This window comes from Pseudoliparis swirei, chromosome 11, assembly GCF_029220125.1.
Source record: "Pseudoliparis swirei isolate HS2019 ecotype Mariana Trench chromosome 11, NWPU_hadal_v1, whole genome shotgun sequence".
NCBI lineage: Eukaryota > Metazoa > Chordata > Actinopteri > Perciformes > Liparidae > Pseudoliparis > Pseudoliparis swirei.
Window position 1 is genome coordinate 23,337,700 of NC_079398.1, and position 21,290 is coordinate 23,358,989.

Genomic DNA, 21,290 nt, shown 5'->3' on the forward strand with positions numbered 1-21,290 from the left:
TGATAGCCATGAATGCTCCAGGCTGATGATTCAGCAGAGCAGACACAGTGGAGTGGATGGTGTCCACAGCTTCCTCAGCGTCAGCTGATGGCGGCACGTACACGACAACCACAATGGCGGACGTGAACTCTCTCGGCAAATAGTACGGGCGCATCCCCACGGCCAACAGTTCAATGTTCGGGCTACAGAAGCGCTCCTTCACGCACACATGGTCCGGGTGGCACCACCGTTCATTCACATAAACAGCGATCCCGCCCCCCCTCTTCTTACCGCTCTGTGTAGCGTCTCTGTCAGCCCGAACAGTCCTGAAGCCGGGCACGGACGCGCTGTGATCCGGAAAGTCCGCGTGTAGCCACGTCTCAGTGAAGCACAAGAGGCTGCTCTCACGGAAGATCCTCTCAGTCATTACCAGCGCGCCGAGCTCATCCGTCTTATTCGCCAAAGACCTCACGTTCCCCGTTATGATCGACGGTACCGAGGGTTTGTATCTCCTCGTTTTAGCCCTCCTCTTGGCCCCGCCCTGCAGCCGCGAGCCCTTCTCCGTAGCTCCAGCGGGATCTCAGGTCTTTCTCCAGGCAGAAGCTTCGGCCTGCACAGCGATCAGCTGAGCACGCGAGTAGACGACGGTCCCGTCATGGTTTGCTGTGGCTCTCCGATACTCACGACAAAGTGAACAAAAGCCACAGTAGAAGTATCGAAAAAAGTAGTTATGGTCCAGTGTCCGACCGTAACTAAGACAAACGTGAAAGAAAAGAAAAAGAAAAAGAGAGGAAAAGTGCAAAAAAAGACAATAAAATAAAAGCAAAACGCCACAACTGAAACAAGCAGCCGTTGGCACAGCGCCATTTTGTTTATTTTGTTTATACAGAGGGTCCCACGTCGCCTGCTACTCCAACAACACGTCACTTCTTGGGCCTCTCCAAGATGTTCAGGAACTTGCCCCTGGTCATTTCCCTGGCTGGAAGACAAGAAGACACAACGTCACATATTCAAGGTGACCCACCGCTCACGTGAAGAGACTTCATTTCATCATTATGCTTGTGGGAGACCAAGCCTCTTCTGCTCCGACACTCCTCCAACAATCTGTTGTCATAAGTTGGTAAAATCAGCCAGTCTCCCCCAGCATTTGCCTGCAGCTCGAGCCTCTTCAGAACTCATGTTTAGTAATGCAAGGCATGTATTTAATATCTACAGTGTCACAGCGGGAGGTAATTTATACAAACATCTGTTCATTCAGGACATGGAAAACAACATAAAATGGAAGCGAAGCTACCAGAGAGTCTGGTGATTCGCTTGATCGCTGTCTCAATGAGGCACAAGTACTCAGACCTACGCATGCATGAGAGTGCATCTGTGTGGATGCCGGATGCAAAATGTCTCTATTAACCTCAACTTGTGATTATGGAATATGGCCATGTCTAAAGTAAGCGACATATGACGAACACAATAAGAATAAGGGCACCACTTTAAAGGCCACACAGCGGCATTCATCCCAGCAGTATCAAAGGCTCGCCATTAAATACGGTTCTTGAAATTAAAACTCGCGGGTCTCTGAATCTAAATCTGAGGGCTCTGAGGAAATAATGCAACACATATTCTGCGACACAATTTCATGTCTGTAATCATTCGGAAACTCTGGATAATTGGGTTACTCCAAACTGAAAAAATAAATAAATTGAACATCTAATTTCTATTTCTTAAAGTCACAAAAAATATCTAAAATGTCGGCATCCGAGCTGATGCTTGCAGAAAGAATATATCACTGTCACTGTGAGAGACTCGATCTCTTCTTGGAATTTTACATTACAATAAAATTATATAATTGTAATACTGGCTTCAGCTTTTTTTTCTCCCAACTGTAAAAACATTTACAAATATAACTCAACCAAAATGAAGGTTACATCCTTCACTAAGTGATTGCAAATGTTTGAGTGCAAATATTTCCCAGCGTTAATCCTGATTCCCACTCCTGATTGCAGACACATCTGTGGAGCTAGTAAAACAGATTGTTCAAATTGTTAAAGGCCCGACACACCCGGGTTTGCCCAGGAGTGGAAACTGTTAACTGGTAACCAGTCCACCACCAATAGAGCCGCCCCTTCGCCGGGCCTCGTCAAACTGGTCTCGGAACAGCGTTCATTGCCGAGGATTCAAAGACAATCACTCGTGTCACTGACTAGACTGCAGAGACTTTCCTGCAGCATCATTATAAACCCCGGAGATGCACCATCCAGGTACAGTAATTATTCTTTGTTAAAGATGACTGAGATCACCGTCTCAGCGGCATTATGGTTTTATGAGCTGCGAAGATTACCTCAGCGACTCCATTCAGTTTCCACCCGACGTTGTACATCATGTAAGACACAGAGCGGCGCAGAGAGGACTGATTTCAAATGGGCATTTAGCAGAAAGTCATCCCCTTCACGACGCCTGCAACAAGAATATGATCAGGATCTCAGCTGGCTGCCCGTGTGAAGTCGCCCCGCCTCCCCCGCCTGGGCCGGGTAATGAAAAAGCCGGGCCAGTTAGTAATTTAAATGAGTTACCCGGCGAGGAATGATAATGGTGCATCTGGGCGTGGGGGCCACATCACCTTGAGGTGTCCCTCATTAGGTTAAAGATGATGCTAATTGGAATGGGATGGATTCATTTTGCACTTTGCTGTCTCTTCAAATCACCCGAAACAAAGTCACCAGCGGACCCCTGGACATGCATAGGGTGCTTAAGATTGAAATGAAGCCATCGAAATCAGGCGAGAGAAAGCAATTACATCGAGGTGACCCAGCAGCCGCGAGGCGCCGGTGTCGCGTTGGAATTCGGATCAGTTACACGAGGAATGGGGAGGGGGCTTCAGACCCTCCCTCCCTGAGCACGATCTCCATCTCTTGATGAGCCCAAACTGAAACGTGGATCAAGGATGGCTCTGCCACCACGGAGACCCCCTCGCCCCACGGAGGCTCTTATTAATTACGGTTCAGCTCTGCCTTGCCCTTCTCAGAAAGAAATACCGATGATATAATCACATGAAAGACCCCATTAAACATAAATCCCTGCTCAATTTGATGATGTGTGGCTCGCTTTATATAAAAAGGAAATATGGAGGAAAATGTTCAGCAAGGTATGAACAGGTGGGGAAGGACCAAGCCCAAAGTAACTGGAAGGAGCAGCATGCATAGTGGGACCAGTGAAGAGCTGCAATGGGCTTGTCGGAAAAGAACACACTCATAATAATAGTTCATAATAACGATGGCTCTATTCACATCTTGCAGTAAGATATTAATACATTTCTTTGTTTGTTGCTCATCCAAAAATCCCAACAAAGATCCCATGTTTGGCTGGAAGGTGAAGGTTTGCGTATCAATACAAGCTGAATGTTACGAAGAGGAATGAAGCAGATTAAGCTAATAAAGCATAATGTGAATAAAGCACGAGGCCAGAATGTCCTCTAAACTTCCACCCAGAGATAAAAACATCAGACCTCCAAAAACACACGGAACAAACCTAAATAAAGATTTGAACATCACGTTTTCCACTTAATTATTGTTGGTGTGAAATTTGATTGAAACTCTTCATTATGTCATCTTTCCTTCTTTATTGTCACACGGCTCGAGAATTATTGCCAACAGCTGTTTATCTCTCGGCGCCCAACTTCTAATATGTGGATAGTAGGCGGTCTCAGGCCTTCGTCTGTATGGTGACCGGTTAGTAACTCCTAGTGTGTGCTACATCTGAAGGGATACTTGAGTCTGACAGTGAGCCAGCAACACCAACCCTGACGTTGAAATTAAAATAATATAAAGATAGCTTCTGTAAAAAAGGCCGACGCTAACAGGTAAAAAGACGTGAACAGAATATTTAATGAAGAAAGGAATTTTTTAATTTGTTATAAGTTGTACATAAATAGATGAGGTGTGATGTCGTCTCTACTCCGCAGTAACATTTCAATAAATATTCATATTGTTTTGTTGTAAAGTCGCCTGGTGCCCCAACTCCATCGCAGCCTCTTGAGCCGGACTGACAGTTAGAAAGCCTCAAAAACACACACACTTATACGCACACACACACTTATACGCACACACACACTTATACGCACACACACACTTATACGCACACACACACTTATATGCACACACACACACTTATATGCACACACACACTTATACGCACACACACACTTATACACACACACACACACACTTATATGCACTTATACACACACACACACTTATACGCACACCCACACTTATATGCACACACACACACTTATATGCACACATACACACACACTTATATGCACACACACACACTTATATGCACACTTATACACACACACACTTATACGCACACACACACACACACACACAGACTTTGTCAACCAACGGGGTGGATCAATACTGATTAGAGGGACTTAGAAATGTGTTTAGTTGATTAGAAATGTCAATTACTAATGTTGTAGTAAGTTCATCAGCATCGTGCTGCCATCAATGACTCCTTATAGATCGTGGGCCATAGGGTTAGGGTCGATGACCCCTTATAGATCGTGTTGTCATAGGGTTAGGGTCGATGACCCCTTATAGATCGTGGGCCATAGGGTTAGGGTCGATGACCCCTTATAGATCGTGTTGCCATAGGGTTAGGGTCGATGACCCCTTATAGATCGTGGGCCATAGGGTTAGGGCCGATGACCCCTTATAGATCGTGTTGCCATAGGGTTAGGGTTGATGACCCCTTATAGATCGTGGGCCATAGGGTTAGGGTTGATGACCCCTTATAGATCGTGTTGCCATAGGGTTAGGGTCGATGACCCTTATAGATCGTGGGCCATAGGGTTGGGGTCGATGACCCTTATAGATCGTGGGCCATAGGGTTAGGGTCGATGACCCCTTATAGATCGTGGGCCATAGGGTTAGGGTCGATGACCCCTTATAGATCGTGTTGCCATAGGGTTAGGGTCGATGACCCTTATAGATCGTGGGCCATAGGGTTGGGGCGATGACCCTTATAGATCGTGGGCCATAGGGTTAGGGTCGATGACCCTTATAGATCGTGGGCCATAGGGTTAGGGTCGATGACCCTTATAGATCGTGGGCCATAGGGTTAGGGTCGATGACCCTTATAGATCGTGGCCATAGGGTTAGGGTCGATGACCCCTTATAGATCGAGGGCTATAGGGTTTGGGTCGATGACCCCCTATAGATCGAGGGCCATACGGTTAGGGTCGATGACGCCTTATAGAACGTGGGCCATAGGGTTAGGGTCGATGACCCCTTATAGATCGTGTTGCCATAGGGTTAGGGCCGATGACCCCTTATAGATCGTGTTGCCATAGGATTAGGGCCGATGACCCCTTATAGATCGTGGGCCATAGGGTTAGGGTCGATGACCCCTTATAGATCGTGGGCCATAGGGTTAGGGTCGATGACCCCTTATAGATCGTGGGCCATAGGGTTAGGGTCGATGACCCCTTATAGATCGTGGGCCATAGGGTTAGGGTCGATGACGCCTTATAGATCGTGGGCCATAGGGTTAGGGTCGATGACCCCTTATAGATCGTGGGCCATAGGGTTAGGATCGATGACTCCTTATAGATCGTGTTGCCATAGGGTTAGGGTCGATGACCCCTTATAGATCGTGGGCCATAGGGTTAGGGTCGATGACCCTTATAGATCGTGGGCCATAGGGTTAGGGTCGATGACCCTTATAGATCGTGTTGCCATAGGGTTAGTGTCGATGACCCCTTATAGATTGTGTTGCCATAGGGTTAGGGGCGATGACCCCTTATAGATCGTGTTGCCTTAGGGTTAGGTCGATGACCCTTATAGATCGTGGGCCATAGGGTTAGGGTCGATGACCCTTATAGATCGTGGGCCATAGGGTTAGGTCGATGACCCCTTATAGATCGTGTTGCCATAGGGTTAGGGTCGATGACCCCTTATAGATCGTGGGCCATAGGGTTAGGGTCGATGACCCCTTATAGATCGTGTTGCCATAGGGTTAGGGTCGATGACCCTTATAGATCGTGGGCCATAGGGTTAGGATCGATGACCCCTTATAGATCGTGGGCCATAGGGTTAGGGTCGATGACCCCTTATAGATCGTGTTGCCATAGGGTTAGGGTCGATGACCCCTTATAGATCGTGTTGCCATAGGGTTAGGTCGATGACCCTTATAGATCGTGGGCCATAGGGTTGGTCGACCCCCTTATAGATCGTGGGCCATAGGGTTAGGATCGATGACCCCTTATAGATCGTGGGCCATAGGGTTAGGGTCGATGACCCCTTATAGATCGTGTTGCCATAGGGTTAGGGTCGATGACCCCTTATAGATCGTGTTGCCATAGGGTTAGGGTCGATGACCCCTTATAGATCGTGGGCCATAGGGTTAGGGCCGATGACCCCTCAGGGCTCCAGACTGCGACCAAATGGTCGCATTTTGCGCCTAAAATTAGACACAGTGCGAGTAAATTTTTCATCAACTCGCGCATGCGCGACCAGTAAATTAGCAGATTTCTTTTTTTTGTTCTTAAATATTTTTGTTGCTTACAAACTTGTTCTACACTTCAGCCCACTATAGTTAGCGATAATGCCTGAATGACTGGTTTGCTAACCGACATTAACTCCAGAAGAAGAAGAAAGGAGACGAAAACCGAAGAAGAAGGCTGGCCTGTGTGTGAGAGCGGGGGGGGGGGGGCTAATGTGTGAAAAGAGGCGCACCGCAGCGGAGGGCCGCAGAGTGAGAGGTCCACGAGGGGATCCTCACCGAAGGGCGTCCCGTCCCCCGAGTTGAATCTCTGGGTCAACTCAGCCGACTCTCACATGTCTGAGCCCCTATAGACTGATGCTCACGGTAAACACATTCGATCGGGAGCGCGCGAGGGTTTTGATAAAGTTAGCGGAAGGATTTAAGTGACAACATCCGGTTTTGCAAAGTTAGCGGAAAGAACCACGTGAAACAACATCCGTTTATCAAAATAAGATGTCGACAAATCATACACGAACATATAAAAGTAAACAATGAACTGATGTATCTTTATAGATCATTTCTGAGATTTAGCTTAAATTATGCTAACATTAAAACATTTTTACTGGACCAAGGAAGAGTTTATAAAAATTAGTCAGTCTTTTGTATGTTAAGAAAAGTCCTGTAAATAGATTTCCGTAAGAGTTCCAGGAAATGAATAATGCAGATGTGTTCCATACATATCTGAAATCCCCTACAATAGCAATCAAACAATTTTAATGTATCAATTAGGACATTTTTCAAAGTAAAAGTCCTAAATGTTTAAAGAAATCGGTAATTTCTTTAATGTTTGAGTTGCTTTATATATGTATTTCCTCAGTCCTAGGCAATAATGCTACACAATAAATAGAATGCTTCAATCGACTCGGTGATCGGTATTATCGGTGATCGGCAGATACTGATTTCAGTGATCGGTGATCGGCACCAAAAACCTGATCGGTGCATCTCTAATCATAACATCATCAAACCCTAGATGGTATTGAAAAGAGAACGTGCTGCATAGTAATATTTATTTTTGATTCAGTTTCCTAAAATAAACTGCTTTCTATGAATTCATTCAATCAATGGGTGGGGGGGGGTGGTGAGAGTGTGCTCACCCGTGTGCGTGCATCACGGCAGAACTTCGATGTCGGCGCGCGCATCGCTCTGTCACGCGAGCCGAGAATTGTTGACGGGGGGGGGTAGACGAAAATTACAGAGTGGCGGGTGGAGATTTTACCCTGTTATAATGGTAGGGGAAACACTGGAGTTGATAAGCGTGTCTTTTTGTCTGATTAATACACAACTGTGAGGTGCGTGAACGGACAGAGCGGCCAGCTGCTGATCACTCACTCAACAGCTCGACCTGCACGAACAGACGGTGCGTGCGCAGCGCGCCAACAATTTTTTTGGGGAGCACCGAAGACCCATTTTGACCCAGGAAAAACCCTGTGTGCGCCCCTAAATTTTCTGCTTGCGCCCCTAAAATTTTAAGTTAGGGGCCACTGTGCTCCTAGTAAAAAAAGTTAGTCTGGAGCCCTGCCCCTTATAGATCGTGTTGCCATAGGGTTAGGGTTGATGACCCCTTATAGATTGTGTTGCCATAGGGTTAGGGTTGATGACCCCTTATAGATCGTGGGCCATAGGGTTAGGGTTGATGACCCCTTATAGATCGTGGGCCATAGGGTTAGGGTTGATGACCCCTTATAGATCGTGGGCCATAGGGTTAGGGTCGATGACCCCTTATAGATCGTGGGCCATAGGGTTAGGGTTGATGACCCCTTATAGATCGTGGGCCATAGGGTTAGGGTCGATAACCCCTTATAGATCGTGGGCCATAGGGTTAGGGTCGATGACCCCTTATAGATCGTGGGCCATAGGGTTAGGGTTGATGACCCCTTATAGATCGTGTTGCCATAGGGTTAGGGTTGATGACCCCTTATAGATCGTGTTGCCATAGGGTTAGGGTTGATGACCCCTTATAGATCGTGGGCCATAGGGTTAGGGTTGATGACCCCTTATAGATCGTGGGCCATAGGGTTAGGGTCGATGACCCTTATAGATCGTGGGCCATAGGGTTAGGGTTGATGACCCTTATAGATCGTGGGCCATAGGGTTAGGGTCGATAACCCCTTATAGATCGTGGGCCATAGGGTTAGGGTCGATGACCCCTTATAGATCGTGGGCCATAGGGTTAGGGCCGATGACCCCTTATAGATCGTGTTGCCAAAGGGTTAGGGTTGATGACCCCTTATAGATCGTGGGCCATAGGGTTAGGGTTGATGACCCCTTATAGATCGTGGGCCATAGGGTTAGGGTCGATGACCCCTTATAGATCGTGGGCCATAGGGTTAGGGTTGATGACCCCTTATAGATCGTGGGCCATAGGGTTAGGGTCGATAACCCCTTATAGATCGTGGGCCATAGGGTTAGGGTCGATGACCCCTTATAGATCGTGGGCCATAGGGTTAGGGTTGATGACCCCTTATAGATCGTGGGCCATAGGGTTAGGGTTGATGACCCCTTATAGATCGTGGGCCATAGGGTTAGGGTCGATGACCCCTTATAGATCGTGGGCCATAGGGTTAGGGTCGATGACCCCTTATAGATCGTGTTGCCATAGGGTTAGGGTCGATGACCCCTTATAGATCGTGGGCCATAGGGTTAGGGTCGATGACCCCTTATAGATCGTGGGCCATAGGGTTAGGGTCGATGACCCCTTATAGATCGTGTTGCCATAGGGTTAGGGTCGATGACCCCTTATAGATCGTGTTGCCATAGGGTTAGGGTCGATGACCCCTTATAGATCGTGTTGCCATAGGGTTAGGGTCGATGACCCCTTATAGATCGTGTTGCCATAGGGTTAGGGTCGATGACCCCTTATAGATCGTGGGCCATAGGGTTAGGGTCGATGACCCCTTATAGATCGTGGACCATAGGGTTAGGGCCGATGACCCCTTATAGATCGTGGGTCATAGGGTTAGGGCCGATGACCCCTTATAGATCGTGGGCCATAGGGTTAGGGTCGATGACCCCTTATAGATCGTGGGCCATAGGGTTAGGGTTGATGACCCCTTATAGATCGTGGGCCATAGGGTTAGGGTCAATGACTCCTTATAGATCGTGGGCCATAGGAAGGTCGATGACCCCTTATAGATCGTGGGCCATAGGGTTAGGGTTGATGACCCCTTATAGATCGTGTTGCCATAGGGTTAGGGTCGATGACCCCTTATAGATCGTGGGCCATAGGGTTAGGGTTGATGACCCCTTATAGATCGTGGGCCATAGGGTTAGGGTTGATGATCCCTTATAGATCGTGGGCCATAGGGTTAGGGTCAATGACTCCTTATAGATCGTGGGCCATAGGGTTAGGGTCGATGACCCCTTATAGATCGTGGGCCATAGGGTTAGGGTCGATGACCCCTTATAGATCGTGTTGCCATAGGGTTAGGGTCGATGACCCCTTATAGATCGTGGGCCATAGGGTTAGGGTTGATGACCCCTTATAGATCGTGGGCCATAGGGTTAGGGTCGATGACCCCTTATAGATCGTGTTGCCATAGGGTTAGGGTCGATGACCCCTTATAGATCGTGGGCCATAGGGTTAGGGTTGATGACCCCTTATAGATCGTGGGCCATAGGGTTAGGGTTGATGACCCCTTATAGATCGTGGGCCATCTCTTGTTGATTTGTTGCCATCTAATTGTCATTCAGCCCGATATGTGGTGTGAGATTCCATCACAGCGCACTGTGCTAGTTTGGTAAACACAGCCACATCGTACTGTAGATCATAATTTGACATTGCAATCAATTTTCATTAAAGCAATTTGAAATATTTGTTTCCACAAATAGACGCACCGCGTGAACTCGGCAGGTTGTCATCAGAATGAGGACGAGCCGGGGAGCAGACACCAGTAATCCTCTGGAGATGTTGTCCTGATTAACGCTGCACACGGCACACCGGGGATTAACCTACATCTGCAACTAGCTAAATATGCCTCCTGGCTATTTAAATGTTGCCCTTTCCCCAAATGAAGCGTCGAGCCCGGACTACAGCGTGGGAGGTCCTGCGGTGCAGCCCAAAGGTTTCTGCAGTAATCGTCTCCGTCGGGAGGATCCCAGGTGGCCGGATGTGTGACGTCTCACTTTCCCCTCGTTTACGGTGAGTGACCTGGGCGTCGCTGTCAGCGGCCGCTCGGCCCCACCGCGACTCCCCTGTGTATAAAATGAGAGTAATCATCGCTGCGCCACCCCCCCACATCTGGCTGCCTGTCTCCATGGCTCGATCCCAGTGAGCCCCTGGACCCCGCTAGCCCCGCAGACGGATGACCACCTGGGTTAACCGGAGTCCTGGACCCGGCCCCGAATGCCCCGATTCACTTTCATTAAGAGTTAAGAGGACTTATCTGACCCTCGCTGTCCATCTCTGAGTGCTGCTCAGCTATTACGGGCTGTAAGCTTTATTTAATGGATTTAACATCCTCTTTCACCGCCCTCCTCCCCGGGGGGCCGAGGGAGACAGAGGAGATGACACACACAAGCAAAGGAACACTTGGAGGCGCACACATTCAGCCTGCGATCCTCTAGCAACACATACACCTGACGCTCATGTTTGTGTTCAAAATTCAATTACCCACTTATTGATACTTCACAGGGATATTTAAGATGCAGACACGAGCTGTGATTTCCCCGGGGAGCCACTGGTTCCTCTTTATGTCCCAACCCAGAGAGCCCACACCTCCTCTCCTCCAATGCACACACACACACACACACATCTCCCAACCCCTGCACCAGCCTAGCCTGTTCAAGAGGTGTCCTTATTAATAGGCAATCAGTCAAAAAGCATTCATTAAAAAGCCTAAAAGGTTTTACACTCGCACGATGATTAGCTGGGAAAGAAAATCCAATGAATTCCTAATGCCTTTGTGGAAATGAGGTGTCATTTCCGATCTGCTCAGGGATGCGGCAGGCAGGCAGAACCAAGGAGGGTGTGAGAGTGTGTGTGTGAGTGTGTGAGAGTGTGTGAGAGAGTGTGTGTGTGTGTGTGAGTGTGTGTGTGTGTGTGTGTGTGAGACTGTGTGTGTGTGTGAGAGAGTGTGTGTGAGTGTGTGAGAGTGTGTGTGAGACTGTGTGTGAGTGTGTGAGTCTGTGTGTGAGTGTGTGAGTCTGTGTGTGAGTGTGTGTGTGTGTGTGAGAGTGTGTGTGTGTGTGAGACTGTGTGTGTGAGTGTGAGAGCATGTGTGTGAGACTGTGTGTGTGAGACTGTGTGAGAGTGTGTGTGTGAGACTGTGTGTGTGAGTGTGTGTGAGACTGTGTGAGAGTGTGTGTGTGAGACTGTGTGAGTGTGTGTGTGAGAGCGTGTGTGTGAGACTGTGTGTGTGTGAGTGTGTGTGAGACTGTGTGTGTGAGAGTGTGTGAGAGCGTGTGTGTGTGTGTGTGTGAGAGAGTGTGTGAGAGCGTGTGTGTGAGACTGTGTGTGTGTGTGTGTGTGAGAGTGAGTGTGTGAGAGTGTGTGTGAGAGTGTGTGTGTGAGTTGGCCTGCCTCTGCTCTCACACAGCTTCCACACTGATCCTGCTTGAGATACCGACAGCTTCTTCCCGATACAGCCGCAACCTGCTCCGCACATGTGACCCTGTCATAAGACGTGTGTGGAACTCAGAAAGATAGGTAGGGTAGTGGAGGTGGGGGGGAAGGGTAGTGGAGGTGAGGAGGAAGGGTAGTGGAGGTGGGGGGGAAGGGTAGTGGAGGTGAGGAGGAAGGGTAGTGGAGGTGGGGGGGAAGGGTAGTGGAGGAAGGGTAGTGGAGGTGAGGAGGAAGGGTAGTGGAGGTGGGGGGGAAGGGTAGTGGAGGTGAGGAGGAAGGGTAGTGGAGGTGAGGAGGAAGGGTAGTGGAGGTGAGGAGGAAGGGTAGTGGAGGTGGGGGGGAAGGGTAGTGGAGGAAGGGTAGTGGAGGTGAGGAGGAAGGGTAGTGGAGGTAGGGGGGAAGGGTAGTGGAGGTGAGGAGGAAGGGTAGTGGAGGTGGGGGGGGAAGGGTAGTGGAGGCGGGGGGGAAGGGTAGTGGAGGTGAGGAGGAAGGGAAGTGGAGGTGGGGAGGAAGGGAAGTGGAGGTGGGGAGGAAGGGTAGTGGAGGTGAGGAGGAAGGGTAGTGGAGGTGAGGAGGAAGGGTAGTGGGGAGGAAGGGTAGTGGAGGAAGGAGGAAGGGTAGTGGAGGTGGGGGGGAAGGGTAGTGGAGGTGAGGAGGAAGGGTAGTGGAGGTGGGGGAAGGGTAGTGGAGGTGAGGAAGGGAAGGGGAGGTGGGGAGGAAGGGAAGTGGAGGTGGGGAGGAAGGGTAGTGGAGGTGAGGAGGAAGGGTAGTGGAGGTGAGGAGGAAGGGTAGTGGAGGTGGGGAGGAAGGGAAGTGGAGGTGGGGAGGAAGGGTAGTGGAGGTGGGGGGGGGAAGGGTAGTGGAGGTGGGGAGGGGAAGGGTAGTGGAGGTGAGGAGGAAGGGTAGTGGAGGTGGGGAGGAAGGGTAGTGGAGGTGGGGGGGAAGGGTAGTGGAGGTGAGGAGGAAGGGTAGTGGAGGTGAGGAGGAAGGGTAGTGGAGGTGGGGAGGAAGGGAAGTGGAGGTGAGGAGGAAGGGTAGTGGAGGTGGGGAGGAAGGGTAGTGGAGGTGGGGAGGAAGGGTAGTGGAGGTGAGGAGGAAGGGAAGTGGAGGTGGGGAGGAAGGGTAGTGGAGGTGAGGAGGAAAGGGTAGTGGAGGTGGGAGGAAGGGTAGGGGAGGTGAGGAGGAAGGGAAGTGGAGGTGAGGAGGAAGGGAAGTGGAGGTGGGGAGGAAGGGTAGTGGAGGTGGGGAGGAAGGGTAGTGGAGGTGGGGAGGAAGGGTAGTGGAGGTGAGGAGGAAGGGTAGTGGAGGTGGGGAGGAAGGGTAGTGGAGGTGGGGGAAGGGTGGTGGGGGGGGGGGGGAAGGGTAGTGGAGGTGAGGAGGAAGGGTAGTGGAGGTGGGGGAAGGGTAGTGGAGGTGGGGAGGAAGGGTAGTGGAGGTGAGGAGGAAGGGTAGTGGAGGTGGGGAGGAAGGGTAGTGGAGGTGAGGAGGAAGGGAAGTGGAGGTGGGGAGGAAGGGTAGTGGAGGTGGGGAGGAAGGGTAGTGGAGGTGGGGGAAGGGTAGTGGAGGTGGGGGAAGGGTAGTGGAGGTGAGGAGGAAGGGTAGTGGAGGTGGGGAGGAAGGGTAGTGGAGGTGAGGAGGAAGGGTAGTGGAGGTGGGGGGGAAGGGTAGTGGAGGTGGGGAGGAAGGGTAGTGGAGGTGGGGGAAGGGTAGTGGAGGTGGGGGGAAGGGTAGTGGAGGTGGGGAGGAAGGGTAGTGGAGGTGGGGGAAGGGTAGTAGAGGCGGGGAAGGGTAGTGGAGGTGGGGGGAAAGGGTAGTGGAGGTGAGGAGGAAGGGTAGTGGAGGTGGGGAGGAAGGGTAGTGGAGGTGGGGAGGAAGGGTAGTGGAGGTGGGGGGGAAGGGTAGTGGAGGTGGGGAGGAAGGGTAGTGGAGGTGGGGGGGAAGGGTAGTGGAGGTGGGGGGGCTTTCCCTGTTCCTCAAACAGCTGCTGTCAGCTGCAGCACTTCATAAGCCCCGCCCCGTGGTCGGCCCGCCTGATGGATTGATGGAGCCACATTAGCACCAGCGGGGCTCAGTGAATGCAATCATATTCAGCAGCGGCACGGTCCTAATAGGCCGGAGATTGATGCTCAGGGTGAGGAGGAGGAGGCTGAGGTGGGCCCATTAGGAGCCGTCAGGGCAGCGCGACCTTCAGTCTCACCTTCACACAGGCGGAAGCCACCGAGGTCAGCCTGGGCCGACGCCATGCGGCATCACGGCGCTCGCCGGTGCTACAGGTGGTCCAGTGATGCTGTCCCCAAGAACGCTTGCAATCACTGGGAATTCATAAGATTCACATGTTAAGTCCATGGCCTAGTAAAGATTTCTTCAAATTTAATTTCAGGTTTGATTAATATCTGACAATAAATATGTTTGATTTAATTTGAAAGGAACTCTATTTCTTAAAAGCTACAGTGGAGTAACGTCTACCTGAACAGAGAGTTGTTATCAGAGCCTTTTCTTGCTTGTAATGCTCGTGCATGTGAGCGAGCCCCATAGATTAGTTTACGGCCGTCACGACGACACCGCCGCCCCAACCGGCGGTGTCGTCGTGGAAGCGTAGCACCGGCCTCCAGCTAAACTCTGTAAGCTCCGTCAGCACGTTGGCCGTAGTTAGCACCGTAAGCCGAGGCCTTCGACACGTTGTGAGCCGTGAAGAGGCAACCGAAAGACTCCCAATCTTATATCTTGAACCTTCGACGGGTGAATTCTCAGCTTTTATCGAACCCCCATGTGACTGTCAAAGACACGCTTCACTTGAACTCTCAAAAAAATCTCCACGGCGTAAGTTCTTCTCCAATTTTCGCCTCGCGACGTTTTGAGAGCTGGCCCGATGTGTGAATGTCTCTTAAAAACACAAACTTGGAATTATAATCACATTATCAGAATAAAGATATTCACTCAAAAATGTCCCTGTAGTGACTTGACAATCACATTTTGTAATTTCCTGAGGTTGGTTTCAATGGACAAGTGTTGACTGGTTTCCAGTATTGAGCGGTGTGATAGAGCACTGCAGCAGGGTGTCAGGAGCCTCCAGCGCATCCCAGAGGAACACTCAGCTTTCAATTATCTCCAATAACAGCACTTATCAGAGTCCTCCGCTCTCCCCAGAGACCCGGGCCTGATGCTCAGCGGCCCACGACAGGGGCCTTCATCACGGGGTGGAGTAACAGCTGTGGCCTGAGGAAGAGGCACGCGTCAAGCCCCTCTGGGACCGGACCAGCGCCGCAGACATTACTGGGGGTGCTGGTGCAGGAGGAGGCGTGGGAGGGGATTATGGGAATAAAAGATCCCCCCTTTCCATTTGTGTTCATATATATGTACAAAAATGAGTCTGCAGTAGAATGTGCACAGCACACAACATGCATGAGAACACGAGTCCTGCTCAGGTGCACAGGCAGAGGGGGACCTTCTTGCTCTCGGGTCCAGCTCCCTTCCTCGCTGCAGAGGTTTCCCTGCTTGATTGTGCTCTGCCCATTAACCAGCTTCCTCTTTAATGGTCCACATGCTGAAGGGGGAGGGGCAGTAAATCCTGTCCCTCTGCCCCTCTCTCCACAACGTCTCGTTTACTGAATAGTGCACAAACATGATGAAAAAGTAGCTGAGATTTACAAGCCCCCCCCCCCCCCCCCCCGACGGCCAGGAAAAGGAGAACATTAAACCAGAGAGCATTAAACAGGCAGCCATTACAAGGCTGCTCCGACACCAGTAACAACCATCATCGTGTGCCGTCGTCTCGAGGCACACGACATGATTGCGAAGCCCGCAGGCCTGCACCTGTGACAGCTAACGTCTTCATAGCAGCCAGATTACATGCTTCTGCAGGCTGAGGGGAGTCGGGGAGGTGAGACATTTTACAACTAAATTAATTTGCGACTCGAGGTTTATGCAAATATACACATACGCTATGCTACACAATCGATAGCCTGGTAATGTGTGGTTACTCGCATCTGGGCTTTCTTTCATGAGTATGATCCCTTGGATATGTGTTTATTATACCATCAACTCCCTTGCCTACAATCAGAAGATCTCTTCAGAGAATTTAGGAGTTTCTCCTTTTGCATCTCTCAAATTTCATTATTGATGTTTGGCATAACTTCATTCATATGTACAGGCGTTTGTCTCAATTACAAACCACCACAAGCAGGACCCACTGTTTATATCCCATCACTTCGTGTGGCCCTTCGTCGTATCGGCATGGTGGTTAAATGTAACCGATTTGTAAAAATAAATAAAAGATCTATGTACATTTATTTATATCTTCCATCACACAAGAGGGAGGTTATGCCACAATGCTTCATTGCATATATGCTTTTTCACTGGAGGAATAAATACCCTTTTTTCCTCTTAGAGCACTTAGAGCTACATCTCTCTAATCCACACGGATTATGACAATGGAGGCTGTGGACAATGGATTAAAAACTAGATTGTGCATCAATCAAATGCTTCAGCACTTGTGGTGTGGGCTCTTGTGAGCGTGTCCTCGTTTCAGACACGTTCCAATTGAACAGGATTGACTGAAACCTATCATTTCAAGACCTCAAAGTCAAATTATCTCAGCTGTTTTACAGAGATGGACAGTTTATTCTAATTTGAAAAGTTCCAATTTCGACATGATCCACTTTGAATTAAGATAACAACTCACACACCTTTGTCAAGTTAACATGTGATGGTTTTAAAAGTGAAAGCTCACAAGGATGCTCCACCACCAGTGACCCTGAGCTAGCTAGAGAGGCTCTGAGCGCCATCTAGTGGTAACATGTGGTTTACTAAGCGGAGCATTTGCATACTTGTCACATGGATTTTTAATCAAGAGTTTTCAGTGAGAGTAACAAAACAAAAACATTTGAATATAGCGGCCATTTTAAAGGTTTGTGTTGTTCATGTACTCACACTCCTCGAGGCCCAGCTGGTAAGCGAGGTTCTGAAGCCCTTTGACCTTCTCCATCAGGTTGGCTGTGGTCAGACTACCCAGCTCTGCAGACAACAGGACCCAGCATGAAGCTCAAAGTGTTTTTGCAAAACTGTTATACCATTTGACAGGATTATAGGCAAAGACTATTGCTGTCGACAAAATATTCCTGTTCAACACCTACTTAAAACATTTAAGTTTGCTGCATTACCTTTCAACATTTCAATGTCCTCACTCTCTAGTTCAGCCATCCATTTGGGGGGTGAATTATTGATGGGCTGTGAGGTGAGACACAACAAAGATCTAAGTATATCAGGCCTACATATCACAGTCTATTTCATCATCAAGTTTGTAAATCAAAGCGCAAGTGAAGCCAACTCACATTTTTACAAGATGCAGCAAATTCTGCAACTCCAGGCACTACATGAGTGATCACCGGTGGATCAAGATTATTGCATAAAACACATAAAACACATTTACATAGTGACTAATGACACAAGAGCACGGAGCGGGCACACTTACACTGCTCTGGCCACAGGTCGGGCGACGCTCGGTCCAACTTCTCAAAACTCAGCAAAGAGCTCTCAAAATCGTCACCTTGCATGACACAAAATGAAAAGAAAATTTGACATTTTATATGGAAAATGCATACCTTAAAATGTGTAAATATACTCATGGCAGACTTTCAGAAGTTATTTAAAATGTTAGTTGAGATGAACACTTTGTAACCATAAATTACTCAGCAGTGTTGGGACATCTGTTGTTGCATGTTGAACGTTGAACAAGTGGAGTAAGATGTCAGTCAGTACTTCAATCAATATAACCAGCCAATGATCTAACTACCACATATTGCATACAGTGCTGTCTTTAACCTCTGACCCAACTACACTTTAAACACATGTCTATGTATGTGTGTGTATGTGTGTGTTACAAGATTAAAAACAGCTATTGAAACAAGGGTTCTGTCCTCGTGATGGCGGCATGCTGGATATATATATACAGGACTGTCTCAGAAAATTAGAATATTGTGATGAAGTTCTTTATTTTCTGTAATGCAATTAAAAAAACAAAAATGTCATGCATTCTGGATTCATTACAAATCAACTGAAATATTGCAAGCCTTTTATTCTGATTTATTGCTGATTATGGCTTACAGCTTAAGAAAACTCAAATATCCTATCTCTAAATATTAGAATATCATGAAAAAGTATACTAGTAGGGTATTAAACAAATCACTTGAATTGTCTAATTAACTCGAAACACCTGCAAGGGTTTCCTGAGCCTTGACAAACACTCAGCTGTTATAAATCTTTTTTTTACTTGGTCTGAGGAAATATTAAAATTTTATGAGATAGGATTTTAGAGTTTTCTTAAGCTGTAAGCCATAATCAGCAATATTAAAAGGATAAAAGGCTTGCAATATTTCAGTTGATTTGTAATGAATCCAGAATGCATGACATTTTTGTTTTTTTAATTGCATTACAGAAAATAAAGAACTTTATCACAATATTCTAATTTTCTGAGACAGTCCTGTATATACTTCTATATATAAATACACTTATATATATATACATATATATATATATATATATATACACTTTACTGTAAACACACCAACAGTGTAGCTCGAGCGCGACGTTATGAATGCTGTCAGCAGTAATAACAATGACGTCATGTGGGTTCAAGCATCGAGACTATCGAGAGTGACGTCATAACTACTCAAGGTGTCGTCAACGGAACACAGAAAGTATTCTGGACTCGAAGCTTCCGCCGTGATCAGCCGGAGACACGCAGAGACACGTTATGTGTACAGTTCACATGTCTATGTATATTTAATCGTTACCGACTCCTGCGTTATCTTTCACGAGCATCCCGAAGACGACGGAATACGCAGTTCGCGTTGTATCGGTGCTGGTTGGAGATGTTTTCCTTGGCCAACACAGTGACGAGCCCAGTGTGTGATGAGCCTCCAGTGGAGAGGAGGCTCGACCCGGAGCGGAGCGTGTGTCTGCGGCCAGAGACACAGAACACGAGCCCGGAGCGGAGCGTGTGTCTGCGGCCAGAGACACAGAACACGAGCCCGGAGCGGAGCGTGTGTCTGCGGCCAGAGACACAGAACACGAGCCTGAGCGGAGCGTGTGTCTGCGGCCAGAGACACAGAACACGAGCCTGAGCGGAGCGTGTGTCTGCGGCCAGAGACACAGAACACGAGCCCGGAGCGGAGCGTGTGTCTGCGGCCAGAGACACAGAACACGAGCCCGGAGCGGAGCGTGTGTCTGCGGCCAGAGACACACAGAACACGAGCCCGGAGCGGAGCGTGTGTCTGCGGCCAGAGACACAGAACACGAGCCCGGAGCGGAGCGTGTGTCTGCGGCCAGACACACAGAACACGAGCCTGAGCGGAGCGTGTGTCTGCGGCCAGACACACAGGACACGAGCCGGAGCGGAGCGTGTGTCTGCGGCCAGAGACACAGAACACGAGCCCGGAGCGGAGCGTGTGTCTGCGGCCAGAGACACAGAACACGAGCCCGGAGCGGAGCGTGTGTCTGCGGCCAGAGACACAGAACACGAGCCCGGAGCGTAGCGTGTGTCTGCGGCCAGAGACACACAGAACACGAGCCCGGAGCGGAGCGTGTGTCTGCGGCCAGAGACACACAGAACACGAGCCCGGAGCGGAGCGTGTGTCTGCGGCCAGAGACACACAGAACACGAGCCCGGAGCAGAGCGTGTGTCTGCGGCCAGAGACACAGAACACGAGCCCGGAGCGGAGCGTGTGTCTGCGGCCAGAGACACAGAACACGAGCCCGGAGCGGAGCGTGTGTCTGCGGCCAGAGACACAGAACACGGCGGAAGCTTCGAGTCCAGAATACTTTCTGTGTTCCGTTGACGACACCTTGAGTAGTTATGACGTCACTCTCGATAGTCTTGCTTGAACCCACATGACGTCATTGTTATTACTGCTGCCAGCATAGCGTCGCGCTCCGGGTCGAGCCTCCTCTCCACTGGAGGCTCATCACACACTGGGCTCGTCACTGTGTTGGCCAAGGAAAACATCTCCAAACAGCACCGATACAACGCGAACTGCGTATTCCGTCGTCTTCGGGATGCTCGTGAAAGATAACGCAGGAGTCAGTGACGATTAAATATACATAGACATGTGAACTGTACACATAACACACGGCGTAGCAGGGTTAGGAATTAGAATTTACCTCCATTTGGAGACGCCATCTTCACAATAAACACGTGATTAACGACAGCCAATCACAGCAGCCGTCCTCAGAGTTGACGCGTGCTGGTGCAGTTCACAAACACGCCGCCAGGCGGCCCAGTCGTTTCCTGTCAAAGTGTCCAATGCAGCGCGTGACAGGTAAAACAAGACATTATGCACATTGCTTTTTGGCGTCAGTTCCGACATTAACATCTGTACACGCCTCCTTTGACTACACACATACGTTTATACTGCTGCATGTCAAGCAATGTCATTTAATTTCCTTTATTTCTAGCAAGATTGTAACCAGTAATGTACACATCTTTGTGGTTTTATTTAAAGTGATTGAACGTATTATTATTTCGTGTTAGTTATGATATTGCCAAGGAGATAAGTGTCATGGTATTAATCTCCTCCACATTACATCAAAACTGAGAGCAGTCACAAATTAATAAAGATCCCAGATGACAATCATAAATGGTGCTTTCTATTTTTAGTATTTCAGGAAGCTCTTGGGTTGTTTTAAGATGATCAAGGGGTCTTCTTTTGGAAATCTATTATACAATTGTGATAATTTTCGATACCTTAGTTGTTCTGTGGCATATCTTGTATCACTGTACCTATAAATAAACAAAGATCTAACCATCGACAAAACAATTGTGTTTCGTTTAAAAATGAAAACAGTCAGAATTTCCGGTCCTCAAAATTTGTAATTGTGTCCATTGATACGAGTCAAATAGCCCAAAACACCAGTGGTCAGAAACTGAGTGCATTTGTTCAAGTCATTTATATTGTAAGTACAATTTGAGGTGCCCTGATGTATTTTCTTTTTGAGTTACGTAATGCTTCTACTTCAATACATTTCAGAAGACAATATTATACTCTTAACTTATGTGGCAGCTATTGTTACTTTTTGAATTAAGATTGTTTTACCAAAAGAAAAGAAATATACAACAGTATATGAATCAGGTGAACTTACTAGCTGCACCATTACGATGATTGCATTCTGTCCAAAATAATACTTTAATAATCCAACAGCAACAGTGTTTACT

At 48.6% G+C, this 21,290-nt stretch overlaps 1 protein-coding gene across 6 annotated transcripts; it reads right to left on the reverse strand.

The window, feature by feature from the left end:
• Positions 1 to 816: 816 nt before the first annotated feature.
• On the reverse strand, positions 817 to 20,853 carry lin52 (lin-52 DREAM MuvB core complex component). 6 transcript variants are annotated; one of them, XM_056425615.1, is made up of 7 exons: positions 20,240 to 20,853; positions 17,553 to 17,627; positions 17,413 to 17,450; positions 17,242 to 17,308; positions 17,012 to 17,095; positions 14,280 to 14,394; positions 817 to 958 (listed from the first exon to the last, which is right to left on the reverse strand). In XM_056425615.1, the coding sequence occupies exons 1-6, from the start codon at positions 20,256 to 20,258 to the stop codon at positions 14,306 to 14,308; spliced, it is 372 nt and encodes a 123-aa protein (XP_056281590.1). In that variant the 5' UTR covers positions 20,259 to 20,853; the 3' UTR covers positions 817 to 958; positions 14,280 to 14,305. The 6 variants fall into 6 exon arrangements, with proteins under 6 accessions (XP_056281590.1, XP_056281585.1, XP_056281589.1 ...); XM_056425610.1 differs by lacking the exon at positions 20,240 to 20,853 and adding an exon at positions 19,970 to 20,183; XM_056425614.1 differs by lacking the exon at positions 20,240 to 20,853 and adding an exon at positions 18,874 to 19,144.
• Between the last annotated feature and the right edge of the window lie 437 nt (positions 20,854 to 21,290).

Bases quoted from the DNA above. Each gene is read 5' to 3' on its own strand.
- lin52 (XM_056425610.1), bottom strand. From the start codon at position 20,084: ATGTTTTCCTTGGCCAACACAGTGACGAGCCCAGTGTGTGATGAGCCT. The intron at 17,451-17,552 runs GTAAGTGTGCCC...TCACTCATGTAG, and splicing joins CGACCTGTGGCCAGAGCAGT to TGCCTGGAGTTGCAGAATTT. The intron at 17,096-17,241 runs GTAATGCAGCAA...TGTTGTCTGCAG, and splicing joins GGACATTGAAATGTTGAAAG to AGCTGGGTAGTCTGACCACA.